At 39.3% G+C, this 14,642-nt stretch overlaps 1 protein-coding gene across 1 annotated transcript in view; it reads left to right on the top strand.

Moving 5' to 3' along the window:
* Window positions 1-13,617, top strand: part of MEGF10 (multiple EGF like domains 10) — a 71,977-nt gene extending 58,360 nt beyond the window's left edge. Inside the window, exons 17-24 of the mRNA XM_054397255.1 lie at window positions 1,174-1,302; window positions 3,351-3,479; window positions 5,948-6,184; window positions 8,219-8,346; window positions 8,524-8,647; window positions 10,570-10,614; window positions 12,172-12,378; window positions 13,457-13,617. Of these exons, the coding sequence (XP_054253230.1) occupies window positions 1,174-1,302; window positions 3,351-3,479; window positions 5,948-6,184; window positions 8,219-8,346; window positions 8,524-8,647; window positions 10,570-10,614; window positions 12,172-12,378; window positions 13,457-13,617 (1,160 nt within the window). The remainder of the gene's footprint in view (window positions 1-1,173; window positions 1,303-3,350; window positions 3,480-5,947; window positions 6,185-8,218; window positions 8,347-8,523; window positions 8,648-10,569; window positions 10,615-12,171; window positions 12,379-13,456) is intronic.
* Window positions 13,618-14,642: the final 1,025 nt, after the last annotated feature.

Genomic DNA, 14,642 nt, shown 5'->3' with positions numbered 1-14,642 from the left:
ACCTCCCTAAAATTACTCTAGCAGCAGAAACCAAACAACCAAGATTGCAAGATTACACAGAGCTAATTGAATCCATGAGGGCAGCTTTTAGCCTAGGTGTCATGTCTACTGAGACATGGTTCCTGCTGTGACTGAGAAGTGACCATACAGAGTACATCTCATAACTGCAATTCCTGCATCCCTCTTATTTATTTATTGCAACAACAGCTCTAACTCAGCACCTGTAATTCAAACACTGATAGAGAAGCAATTTTATTTGGAACTTAGAAACTAAGTCATTAGACTGCAGTGCTATGTTTTGTTTTGGAATTTTCTTCACGTAATTAATACAGTAATACTGTTTTATTTCCCAAGAGCTTTTCATGGTAAGAATTCATATGAAGTCTGGGAAATAAACATTTGTTAGAGATAAATATTGATAAAGTTGACTTCTTTATCATCTTACAGCTTCAGTTTGTCTTTCTTTAATCCAGACACAATCATATTCTTTGACCTCGAGAAAAATAAAACTGCTAACTGTGGCTTGTATTCAGTGTTTAAGTACATGTTTTTCATAAAATTAGAACTCTCATTTTCAACTTCATAAAGTCTTAGTGGCAGGAAATAACAGATAGATTATAGGACCATATGGATGCAGCTCTGGAAGCCATTTACTATACTGGTTTGGCTGTCAGATATCATGGTTATTTTGCTTCCTGCTGCTGAAAAATGATCTCTTTGCAATGATACGTCTTTTTTCATACTGAAATGGTGACTTTGTGAGGAGCTGAGATACAATATGTTATTTTATTTTTTTTAATTTTCGACATCAACTATGCAGAAAATATGTCCAAAGGTTCATTCATCACTGAACAGACTCACTGCTCTGGTTAGCAAACTGCCCTCTTCTCCTCCTTTAAATATCTTCTGAAACCCATTTCATTGAGGAGCCTTTCATGATGCCGTCTTCTGAACATCTGCTGTCTGCACAACATGCCAATCTAATTTTTATGTACATTTTGCCTAACATCTTTTAAATAACTTAAAATAGGGCAGGTCTTGATCTGTTTATAGAACGCCTGTTGAGTAGTGGGGCTACAGAAATTACTTGCTAGTAGCATACTGAAGAATATTTGCATTGTATTTCCAGAGTGGTTGTTTAATTCTTTTTCCCTCCCCTTCCCTGTATTGCAGGATGTCCCTTAGGGTTTTATGGGAAGGACTGTGCATTGATATGCCAGTGTCAGAATGGAGCTGACTGTGACCACATCAGTGGCCAGTGCACCTGCCGCACAGGGTTCATGGGGAAGCACTGCGAGCAGAGTGAGTAGGGATGGGAATGGTTTGTGCCTGACAGTGAATATTAAGCATCTGTGATTTGGCCTGTGTTGTGATATAACCATCTGGCTTCATTAGGAAACCTGATGGAAAAAGAGCTTCAGGAGTTAGACCTAGGCCTTTTCCAAACAGATAAAAGGCAGCAGAATTAGTTTTTAAGAGTGATTATGATTGTGATGGCTGGTTTTGTTCAATTTGTAGCTACATATAAAAGACATCTATAAGACATTCTAGTTTCTTTGGACATAATGATAACACTATCATGCAAAAGTAATAAATGAATGCAAATAATTATCGTTAGCATAAACCACAATGAAAACTAATACAAAACTAAAGAAGTACCACATCAGTCCTAGTGGATAAAATTAATCTTTGCGATGTGGTTTCACAATACAATTAGATTATAAAAGCATAAGAGAAGGCATGTGTGTGATTCTTTTATGTGTGTGATTCTTTACCTAAGAAAATCATTAATGGGGGTGTAACAGTGTACAGCATTAAAAAAATAACCATGGTCATAAGCATAGAACTGTTAGTCCAACTTTTGCTTACTTTACAGAGTGGTGCTCCCACACTTCATGCATCATACTGCAGTACAAAGCAATCCATTCATCCTTCTATTGTGAAGGTCTAAAACTGTTTTTGACAGGTTCTTTTTCAACTGTGCTGATTTTAATGTTTCACTAAGAAACTGTAAACTCTTGAAGATCCTATCTTGATGTCACAGTATCAAAAAAATTTTTTTTAATAATTTGAAACATCTAACTTTTTATTATTATTAAGCTTTGTATATTTTGTATTTTATCACACAATTTGATAATAACGATGTAACAATATTAAACAAAATGTTTTCGATATTTTTGATTTTGAATGTCAGTTCCAATTTGTATTTCAAAACATCAAAATATATTACAGCATGATAATTTTTGCCCAACCATAAATTTCAGTAGTTATAATCTTATTTTCCTGAATGTAGCCAAGAGAAGGAGAAGCATGCAATTCTTCTCGAGTCTGGATTTATTGAGACTGTGAGACTATTTCTCTGACACCTACTGTGCTACATTACCTTGTAAATTATTCTAAGGTAGGAATACATAAAAGGACAGAAAACCAAATTAATGTGTTTATGTGGTCATAAAAATCCTGAGAAATTTCAGAAATTTGAGTCTCAGAATTTGAAGAAATGTCACACTTCTCATCAGAACTACAATAATGTGACAATAACAGAGGTAGCAGTATAACAGAAACTGTTTTTATCAGTGTAGGACAATTCTGCGCCATGATAATTACATGATGTAGGAGACACCTTGATCAGTAATTAATTAGTGTATTTAAATCATTCTGGGGGAGAAGAACTCCTATAACCCTCTTACAATTAGCTTATTCATCATAATTTGGCATTTTTCAGTGTATACATTACATATCAAAGTGCACTATAAGAGGCATAGGACCAGTTTTATTTTTATGTAAATGTGTGGTGTGTATTAGACTCGTGGCCTTTTTCTCTTGCTGGACAGCACATTTGTCATAAGACATGACATCAGCCAGATCTCAGGTCCCATTCGTATGATTACATGATTTTCCAGACACTGGGATCTGAGAAAACTGTGAGACATGACTTTCTGGTGTAGAATTGGCACCTTTTTATCACATTCTATCTATTTTCTCACTGTCTCCTACTGCTTTCAATCTTTCTGTTTGTTTTGTTGTTCTGTTGGTTGGTTGGTTTGTTGTTTGTTTTCTCCTCCCTGTTTCCACTGCCTTAGTGGCAGCAACATTACAAGTAAAGGAAAATAACTTCTGAGTACAATTGCCTTCTATCTTTCTCTTCGTTGGAGTGCATACATTCCAACACGGACACATCTACGTAGTTTCTGTAGAGGTCTACCACTGGTAACATATTGCCATCTGCTGGCCGTGTACCAAGACGTATGGAGGCAAACAAATGGCAGCGTGCATGTGCTGTAGATCTGCAATATCAAAACATGTAAGAAGTATGACATCTGATTTTTATTTGCACTTACTTTGTGCAGAATGCCCTCAAGGTACATACGGGTATGGATGTCGGCAGATATGTGACTGTCTGAACAACTCAACCTGTGATCACATAACAGGAACATGTTACTGCAGCCCAGGCTGGAAAGGGGCCAGGTGTGATCAAGGTAAAGCAGTAAAAATATTGTAATTGTTTTATATAAAACTTGGGTTAACCTATTAAGTACCATCTCTGTATAATTCATTAATCAGATAATGCATATGTGTTTCAATATTCCATTCTGTTACATTATATTATGTTCTGCAGATTTTGTAATTATAACCTGCCTCCATGATAGTTTATTGGAGCAAAGCACTCAAGCAAAGATTGCATGGAATGTTTTAGCATGCTGTTCTGTTCACAGCTGCTGATAAAGCATGTGCTTTACCTGCTCTGTGGTTTTACCTAGAGAACATTCTTACTATTTTAACTCTAAGAAAATATTTCTTTCTATGAAGAAGATTAATGCTTTCTCATTAAGATTAAGATTGTCCTCGCATTGTTTTCTCCCATAGTTCTATCTTGGCATAATGAAAGGTTGGAAAAAGTAAAAAAGAAAAAGGAGGTTTACAATATGTGGAAAAAAGGTCTGGTCAATTGAGAGAGATTATAGAAATATTGCCAGAGAATGCAGAGATGTGACAAGAAAGGCCACTTGGAACTAAGTCTTGCCAGGGAGGTGAAAGAAAACAAGAAGAGCTTTTTCAAATACATCAATGACAAAAAGAAGAGCAGGGAAAAGGTGGCCCCACTACTGAATGATATGGGAGATATGGTAACAGAGGATGCAGAGATGGCAGAGTTACTGAATGCCTTCTTTGCCTCAGTCTTTACTCCTAATACTGACCCTCAGGAACCCCAGTCTCTGGAAGCAAGGGAGCAGAACTGGAGAGAAGAGGACACTCCACTAGTCAGTCAGGACTGGGTTAGAGATCACTTGTACCAACTGAAAACACACAAATCCATGGGCTCTGGTGCGGTGCATCCATGAGTGCTGCGAGAGCTGGCTGATAGTGCTGCTGAGCCTCTCTCCATCATTTTTGAAAAGTTGTGGAGAACAGGAGAGGTGCCTGATGACTGGAAGAAAGCAAATGTCACTCCAGTCTTCAAAAAAGTCAAGAAGGAGACCCAAGCAACTACAGACCAGTCAGCCTCCCCTCCATCCCTGGAAAGATGATGGAGAAGCTCATCCTGGAGGTCATCTCTAACCACATGGAAGAAAAGAGGGTCATCAGGAGTAGCCAACATGGATTTACCAAAGGGAGATTCTGTTTGACTAGTCTGATAGCCTTCTATGAAGCCATGACCAAATGGGTAGATGAAGGAAGAGCAGTGGATGTCATATACCTTGACTTCAGTAAAGCTTTTGATACTGTCTCCCATAACATCTTATAGAAAAGATGGCATAGATGGTTGGTCAGTGAGGTGGATTGAAAACTGGCTCCACAACAGAGTTCAGAGGGTTGTCATCGGTGGCACAGAGTCAGCTTGGAGGGCTGTAGCCAGTGGTGTTCCCCAGGGATCAGTACTGGGTCCAGTTTTGTTCAATACCTTTATCAATGACCTGGACAAGTGGATTGAGAGTACCCTCAGCAAGTTTACTGATGAAAAGAAACTGGGGGGTTGGCTGACACCCTGTCAGGCTGTGCAGCCATCCAATGTGACCTGGATGTGCTGGAGGGCTGGGTGAAGGCAAACTTCATGAAGTTCAATAAGGACAAGTGGAGGATCCCGCATCTGGGGAGGAATAACAACATGCACCAGTACAGGTTGGGGCTGTCCTGATGGAAAGCAGCTCCACAGAGAAAGACGTTGGAGTCCTAGTGGACAGCAAGTTCTCCATGGGACAATAATATGTCCTTCTGGTCTAGAGGGCAAATGGTCTCCTGGAGTGCATCAAGAAAAGTGTGTCCAGCAGGTCAAGAGAGGTTCTTCTACCTTTCTACTCTGCCCTGGTGAGACCATACCTGGAGTATTGTGTCCATTTTGCAGCTCCCCAATTCAAGAGAGGCAGGGATCTGCTAGACAGAGTCCAAAGGAGAGCCACAAGGATGATTAGGGTACTTGAGCATCTCCCCTATGAAGAGACTGAGAGCTGGGAATCTGGGGTTGCTTAGTCTTGAGAAAACTGAGAGGGGATCTGATCAATATCTATAAATATGTGAGGGGTGGGTGCCAAGTGGAGGTGGCCAATCTCTTTTAGGTGGTGTGCAGTAATAACACGAGGAACAATGGATACAAACTTGAACACAGAAGGTTTCACCTCAACATGAGGAGAAACTTTTTTACAGTGAGGCTGAGGGAGCACTGGAACAGGCTGCCCAGAGAGGTTGTGGAGTCATCTTCTCTGGAGACTTTCAAAACCTGCCTGGATGGAGTCCTATGTAGACTACCCTGGCTGATCCTGCTTTTGGCAAGCGGGTTGGACTCCATGATCTCTGGAGGTCCCTTCCAACCTCTAACATTCTGTGATTCTGTGACTCCATGATTCTGTGAAATTAGCTGAAAGATTTAGAAGTGAAATATTGTCTTCTGGTCCTGACATGTAAGCCTCTGAATTTATGCCTCATATTTTCATTTATTTCTGTATTTCAGCTGGTGTAATTATAGTGGGAAACTTGAACAGTTTAAGCCGTACCAGTACTGCCATCCCTGCTGACTCTTACCAGATAGGGGCAATAGCAGGCATCATCGTTCTTGTCCTGGTTGTGCTTTTCCTGCTAGTGCTGTTCATCATTTACAGACATAAGCAGAAAGGAAAAGAAACAAATATGCCTGCAGTGACCTATACCCCTGCTATGAGGGTCATCAATGCAGATTACACCATTTCAGGTAAGTGCTATTTAGAACAGGCTTTTTTAATCTATCTTTTGACTTTGTACTTTCCCAACTGAGCCCTGAAGGGCCTCAGATCTGCCTCTAACAGGGCTTGAACGTGTATGTTTTACCTTCACACATTACTGAGGGCTGCTGTGAGCAGCAACATGTTGTATTTAGAATAATAGAATCATTCAGGGTTGGGAGGGACCACAAGGATCATCTAGTTCCAACCCCTCTGCCATGGGCAGGGAGACCCCACACTAGATCAGGCTGGCCAGAGCCTCATCCAGTCTGGCCTTAAACACCTTCAGGGATGGGGCCTCAACCACCTTCCTGGACACCCCATTCCAGGGGCTCAACACTCTCATGGTGAAGAACTTCTTCCTCACGTCCAGTCTGAATCTCCCCACTTCCAACTTTATTCCATTCCCCCTAGTCCTGTTACTGATAGTCCTGTCACTGATACCTGATATCCTAAACAGTCCCTCCCCAGCTTTCTTGTAGGCTCCCTTCAGATACTGGAAGGCCATTTGGAAAAGAGTGTCTATAATTCTGCCCTGGAGATCTTGATGGAAGGAAGACTTGAGACACTGCTCTCAGTTGCTTTTGACAGGAGAGCAATCCTTGCAACCACAGGGACAGCGGTGCTGGTGAACTGGCATGCGAGTCTTGTGGGCTGTGATAATAGACCTTTGTGCTTACCTTTCAGCTACCAGAAACAGTTGACCTGCATTCAGGATGCTGCCCCAGCATATATAGCTACTTAGTTTGTTCCACTTCATAATTTTTTAAATCTGTGTTTTGAAGGCAGTTTACCCTGGTAAAATGTGTTAATTGTAAGGAACAATGTAAGTGACCATATATCTTGCTTTATTGTGCAACATTTTGCACCTTCAGATGGTTTTCTGCATTAAACAGCAGAAGTATGGACGTTTCTGTTCCTCTGTACCTACTTTTATACAGAAATGGAAAGAGTGCCAAAACACGATTTCTACTGAGACATTAAATTCAGTGCCAATTGCTTAAATACAGAAAGACTGCTATGGCTGTAGAAAATCAGGATTTCACACTAGATGTGGCAAGATTCCGTAGGGAGGCAGGTAGCAGAGTGGCTCAAGTTTTAAATAAATGAAGGGAAGAAACAACAGTCTTGAAACAAAACAGGAGTTTTTGACCTCTGAAAGTGCATGTGAGTTGGGATGGTAAATTCAGGCAATGCATATGGCTGTTAAGGAAGTCAGAAACAATTGTCAAGAGTCAATAAGCCACAAAGATGATCAGAGGGCTTGGAGCACTTCCCCTGTGGGGAGAGGCTAAAAGGCTGCTCAACCTAGAGAAGCGAAGGCTCCAGGGAGACCTTATAGCACCTGAAACAGCCTACAAAAGTGCCAAGAAGGGATGCTTTACAAGGGCTTGTTGTGATGAGAGGAAATAGTGTGAAGCTTGAGGAAGGAAGATTTGGACTAGACACTAGAAAGAATTCTTTCCAGTAGGGGTGGTGAGACAATGGTTGCCTACTGAGGTCATGGATGCCCCTTCCCTGGAGGTGTTCGAAGCCAGGCTGAATGAGGCCTTGAGCAGTCTAGTCTAATGGAGGGTGTCCCTGTCCATGGCAGGGAGGTTGGTACTAGATAATGTTGAAGGTGCCTTCCAACCCAAACCATTCTATGAATCTATGAATGAAAAAAGATGTATCAACAAAGGTTGTTCTTTAAGTACCAGAAGACAATGCTGTAAACTTGATGGTTACAGTGTCTATAATTTGGACAATACTATGACTACGGAGGCAAAAGACAGCAAGGGACCACAGCAGAAGGCAAAGTTCACAGTAACACCTATGAATGCTCTTTGCTGAACATGAGGACACAACTAGTCAATTAGTGCTCTGTATCCCCAATTTCTTTAAATGAATGCAAGTTTGGGGTTTTTTTCCTAAGAAACTCCACATCAGATTCTGAAATCAGTGCAGCACTGTCAAAAACACATCCTAAGAGAGAAATTCTATGTTATCTTAAGTTGTTCATTTTCCTTTCTTTTTCTTTTCAGAAACCATCCCTCACAGTAATGGTGGAAATGCTAACAGTCACTACTTCTCTAACCCTAGTTATCATACCCTAACTCAATGCACTACCTCACCTCATGTCAACAACATGGACAGATTGACCCTGGCAAAGGTAAAGCATAAAAATATGTAAATTAGTCTTTGGTTTATTTCAGTTTGTTCTGATATTTCATAGTTGGTTAAATTTTGCCTTCTCTGATTATCACCTGGATATTCAGCAACTTCCCACGAGTTTCAATTACCTGTCAGTTTTCGTTCAGTTTCTGTTATCAATCTTTCCATGAAATAGGCAAAAAACAATCAGCTCTTTGTGAACCTTAAAAATGTGGAGCCTGGAAAACAAGGCACTGTCATGGACTATACAGGAACATTGCCTGCTGACTGGAAACATGGTGGCTACCTCAATGAGCTTGGTAAGGAAAAAACCCAAACAAACAAGCAGAATATGAATGTTATTCATTGTGTGTGAGATGGATTGGAAAGCAGGGATGTTTTCCTGGTTCTCCATTCAGGGTAATGCCAAGCTGTAATTGTGTGTGAGCTTCAGGGTTACAGGTTTGACCTTTGTTTTAAGGCAGTACACTTAGATATAAAAAAAGTTACTACTTGTAAGCAATGGTGAATTAGGCTGATGCCTATTGCAGACATAATATGCAAAATATCTCATATAATCTTTATTAAAAGATTTGCGTATTAGTTTCATAAAACAATGGATATTGTACAGTAAAGGTCAGCTTTGGCAAAATTGCACAATAAATAGAAGAGGTTGCATTGTTGAATTTAGTAAAGGATAAATCTGATACGAGATGAATCCCCTCTAGCTGGTCCTCAGAAATTAGAGGGGCTGGGGGTGGCTTGGTTTATCTCTTAAAAGACATGACAGTTATTGCCATAGGCCTCACACCAGACACATGAACGTGTCTGCTGTAAGAGTGGTCACATTCAGCAAAAGCAGTTGGGTGCACAAATAGTACAGGTTATTTTTATGCAACATACACAGATTCTTCAAGACTGCCAGTGATAAACACATCAAACTGCAGACAAGCTATAGAGCTCTAAAATATGATTCCAATCACAAGCTTAATCTCCCAGGGAAGCACTCAGTGTAGCTGAAGTCGCAAATCTTACCAAAAGGCATCCCTTCTGGGCAGGAGAAGGAGGGTTTGAGGAGGGCAAACCTGTCAATCTGTCCCTGGTGTTTGGTGTCAAAATTCTTGTCTTGTCCCTTAGATATGAAATCAGAGTGGTACTTATACCTCGTATCTACTATTGTGCAAAGTGCAGAGGCTGGGACTGTGGTGAAAGCCATTGTTCCATTAGAAGTTGCATAAGTGGAAGAGGCAGCCCACTCCATATTCCTTCCCATGGGGAAAGCAGCATAGACCACTGATTCTTTACCCAGCCTCTGTCCCTGCGATGGTCACCATGAGTTTATAAACTATTATTTTGTGCCTTTCCACTGTTTTGTGCTTCCAGCATGCATGTATCCTTTTGATAAATTCCCACCAAATGAATGGAGTCAATGTTTTAAGAAGCAATTTGTCATCTGAGCTGCTTCAGATGTAAATTTTAGGAGTATCTTCCCAGCTAAGCCTCTTTTTTTTTTTTTTTTCCTAAAAGGCAGAGCATTGTCCTTAAGAAGAAACAATCCAAGCAAGTAGTGACAGTTGCTATATCCTACTTTATGCTTTTGCTGTCTTTTTATTCTTTCCCAACCTCATGCATTCAAAAAAGGCTGAATTGCACATATCTCTGACCAGCAAACGCCTTAAAAGGGACTTGTAATGCCAGTATAATTTGTAGAATTTAATAAACTTTCATTTCTGGTCCTTAACATCATCAGATTCTGGGAATCAGAAGAATACTATGCAGCATTATGGTATTTTCCTACTCATCCCCAGTCTTGATCTAACCACGATTCATGCTTATATCTGTATTTTTCAGAAAATTATTTCCTTCAGAATGCTCAGTTTTAGTTTCATAATGCTTACATTTTCTTACATTTGTGGTAGCACTTTAGACTTGTAAGAGAGATTGTGAACTCAATGCTCTTGAAAGTCTTCCCTAACCTATATGATTCTATGATTCTACATGTAATGTCAAACATGTTTAATGGTCCCTTGTGACCTTAACCATCTTACCTGTTCAGGAAGCTACCATTTAAAAGTGCGCAAGCAAATAGTAACAATACTTTTGTAACCCTATACTGGGCAATTTCCCAGTGGTTATAAGAGAATTATTTTGCAAAGTTAGAAGTCAGTTATCTAATAACTTTTCTTTGATGTCAAAACTATTCTGTTTTTTTTTTTAATTTTTTTAATTTTTTTTTCCTCAGGGGCTTTTGGACTTGATAGGGAATATATGGGAAAGTCCCTGAAAGGTGAGGTTATTTTCTGATGCACTTAGATAAAATTATGTAGACATTCAGTTTACTTTTCTAAATTATCTTTGGTTTCTGTGTGGAGAGAATATAAAATAATTTTGGACTAAATTATTCCTAGACAATCAGTGTGAGATCTCTTTGCCTTGTTTCTTTAGGTGAGAGAGTATTTAAAAAAAAACCTAAAGATGCCAAGCCTTTCTATGTCCTCTGTGTGTCACCTACATCAAATGTTTCTGTAATACATGAGTCACTAAATCACTCTATTCTAGACTGCAGAAGCAACATGGCCCTTGAATTCAGCTCAGTGAGCCAAGAAAGGACACGTGATTCCTCTTATGAAAAGCTTTAAAAGAGAGCCAACTCCTTTTGCAACTGGCATGGTCAGTGTAGTGTCCATGCCAGTTAACTGCAATCCTGCAGTGCTTCTTCACATTCACTGCGGGCCTTTGGAAAGGATATTGAAATACATAGAGAGGAATGAAGAGCTTCAGAATTCAGGGTAGTAATTATATTTTGATCTTTTGAATTATCCAATTTTCTCATAAGACTTTATACTAGACCATACTGGTGTTATATGTTTGTTGTATGATTAAGGTATGGCAAGGGAGACTTGAACACCTGGATATCCAAACAAAAAAGCCTTGCTAAGTTGGCATGAATAATAAGGAAAATACATAGACAAACACAGCTGGTTTGTCATCTTGTGTATAATACAGAAAAATTAAGCTAGATGAGTGATCAATTATACTGACATTTCTTGGGTTTGGAGGAATAATGAAAACCCAATTTAAATTATGTTCAAGTAGTCACAAGGTTCTAAGCATCTATCCACTGACAGGTTCTCCAAGGTCAGTCTTGTGCTAGATATTCAGAGTCAGGAACAAGCTGAGGAAGTTTCAGCTCTAAAGCTTAAATAACACATCATATCACAAAGCAACACGGTGAACATAGTAATGTGGACATCACAAAATCTCTTCCCAGCATAAGAAAATATGTCCTTCAGTTAAATCCTGAAAAGACACGCTACCTGATGTTTCATTTTCAGTTCTCCTATGTGCACCTTACAGAAACTTAGAAGCAGCTGGTCACTCTGGTTGTATACTCAGACTTTGCACCAAACACGCCATCCCTACACATCACCTTACCATCTGCCTAGACATTCCCATTTGGAACAGTCTTCAATCATTTATTTTAATAGTGGCCCAGCACTTGGAAAGGCAAGAAGTATTCAGAAGTGTTGCTTAAAATATTATTCTACACATTATTGTATTTAATGTTAGCTGCTGCTCTAACTAGATATGAAAGTGCTTAGATTTTGCAAGAGGAATTTGCTGATGGCAAGATCAAGCCCATAAAAGAACATAGCAGTAGAGGTACTTTCATTAATTGCTGTATAACAATTTTGAAGTGTTATGACTGGTTTCTATTTAAATAATAATTTATGATATTAATTTATGAAGTGACTTTTTAAAATTGGAGAATGCCCTGTATAGTCACAATGCCCATAATATGCAGCATGCTTGAGAGTGTAATATGGTTTTCTTTTTTTTGCAGATCTAGTGAAGAACTCAGAATACAATTTAAGCAACTGCTCGTTAAGTAGTTCTGAGAACCCATATGCTACTATAAAAGATCCACCAGCTCTTGTACCAAAAAGTTCAGAATGCGGGTATGTTGAAATGAAGTCACCAGCACGCAGGGACTCCCCATATGCTGAGATTGCCAGCTCCAGTTCAGCCACTAAGAATGTTTATGAAGTTGGTAAGTAAAAAATCTACTTTTAGATATTGAAGGTTTACAACAAAGAGCACAGGACTTTTTTCTTTAGATCAGTTACATCAAAACTGGAGTGTGTCCAGAGAAGAGCAAAAGGGCCTGCAGCACATGACCTACAAGGAGTGTGAGGGAGTTGTGGTTGTTTAGTCCGGAGAAGAGGAGTCTGAGTTTTCTTTCAACCAGATATATTCTGTCATTCTGTGAAAACACATGAAAAATCCCTGACAACAGTAACATGTTTAGTTCTGGTTTGTGCTCAAAAGTTATTAACAGTAATGTCATTCTTTGGAGGTAGGCAGTGTAATTCACAAGAAAAGAGTTTGAAATGCCTAAAGTCAGTTGTATATTCCAAAGGTGCCTCTGAATTTTTCTGGTTTGAAAGCCTTTATTTAAACAACAGCATAAAAAAAGCTTAGTTTCTGATGTAGATTAGGATGGTGAGTACTGGACACAGCTGGAGTAAGTGTATTGGAGGTATAGAAAAGATCTGTTTCCTCCTCTTGATCAGAAAAAAACCCCAGCATCCATCTTCACCCATGGGCAGTATTTCACTGATACAGGCCCAATTCTGCATGACTGCAGTTAACTGTAATTACAGAAAACTTGGGGGTCTTGTGGAACAGTACTTGTCACATGTTATCGGATACCATTTTCCTTTTCTGACCTCAATTAGAGATTCCTCTGAAACCCAACAGTATCTCCATTGCTGTTCTAGGGACTTTCATGAAATCTTGATTAAAAGCCTCAAATGTGTTTTTTTTTTTTTTTTTTTAAGTTAGTCCACTCACAAAAACAGATACTGGTCCCTTTGCTTCTGTCAGTAAATACACTCATGGCAGGATCCTGTTGCAAGCCCACAACACATAGTTTATTGTAAAGACATAACACCTTAACCTCAACCTTTTCTCTACAGCTGCATTTCAGAACAGCATGACAAGGAGTCTTAGCAGATTGCTTGAGCAGAAAGGAGAGGATAATTTGTAATGCAAACTGAAATTAAATGCAGTATTTACCCTCTGTAACCACTTCTAGCCTTGGATGTGTGTGCTCTCTTTTATCACAGAACCTACAGTGAGTGTTGTCCAGGGAGTATTCAGCAGCAGTGGACGTTTCAGCCAGGATCCTTATGACCTTCCAAAAAACAGCCATATTCCATGTCACTATGACTTGCTACCAGTTCGAGATAGCCCCACATCCTCTACAAAGGAGGTTGGCAGTGAATGACCCTAAAGGCTGATGTGTAGCACAGTGAGACTCTGAAGGGGCAAAAGTGGCATGGTTGTGCTCCTTCATCCAGATCACCGTCATATTTGGCTCCTAGTATGTCCAGCAGACAATTGCTGTACTTTAAACAGAATCTCAACGTGAGGTTTGTATTGTGTATACAAGTGATAGATGGACAAATGCCACACTCTGGGGATCCTGATCTTTTTTTTATTTCTATGGCAGCAAATTTTATAGAAACAGGTATGCAACACATTTATACTGCAATATAATGGCTTAAAAGTATTAGTTTGCAGATCAGTTTTGATAACATCCCATTTCAGTGACTTTAATATAGGCTTCATGTTTGTTATGTTTCACTGTAAAAATACTTCCAGGACAATGCAATGTACCAAATACAACTTTGTACAGGTGATCTGATTCACTAGGTACGTAGAAGAAAAACGCCCTTGCTGAGTTTTACCTTCCATTCTGATCTTTAGTCAAGGCATATTAGGAAACAAGGTCTGAAGGGGATAAATAACCACAATACTGCAGTTGTTTAGGAAAAACATCATCAGGCTTTATTTGTCCATTACTGCTGGTGGGCATACCTCACTTGAATAGTTTTGGCAGATAAAAGCATTGTATACATTGGTATAATATGATGCTTCAAGATCTCTTGGTACTTCAGACCCAGCACCAGTCTTCAACAAATCTTCTTCTACTGTTCCAAGTCCGTATGTTGCAGTTTTCAGCATTATTTCTGCCATACACAATTAATAATCCAGAACATATCAGTAATTGCTTTTAAAAATCTATAAATCAAATCAGTTTATTTTTGCCACCAGGGACTGATTATGTAAGGAGTGGACAAAGGTGATGACTGCTGTGAATCTTAACTGCAAGGGAAGGTTTACATTTTATAAACAGGTAATAATAATGACTGTAATATAGGATAAAAATAGAAAAGTGTTTTTTCTCTTAGCAATAACTAAGCAATCTCTGTGCATACCTGCTAAAAGGCACCTTTTCTTTTTTATAGT

The sequence above is a fragment of the Indicator indicator genome, chromosome Z, assembly GCF_027791375.1.
Source record: "Indicator indicator isolate 239-I01 chromosome Z, UM_Iind_1.1, whole genome shotgun sequence".
Taxonomy (NCBI): Eukaryota; Metazoa; Chordata; class Aves; order Piciformes; family Indicatoridae; genus Indicator; species Indicator indicator.
The sequence above is the reverse complement of the archived record's forward strand: the minus strand, read 5'-3'. Positions and strand labels throughout refer to the sequence as shown.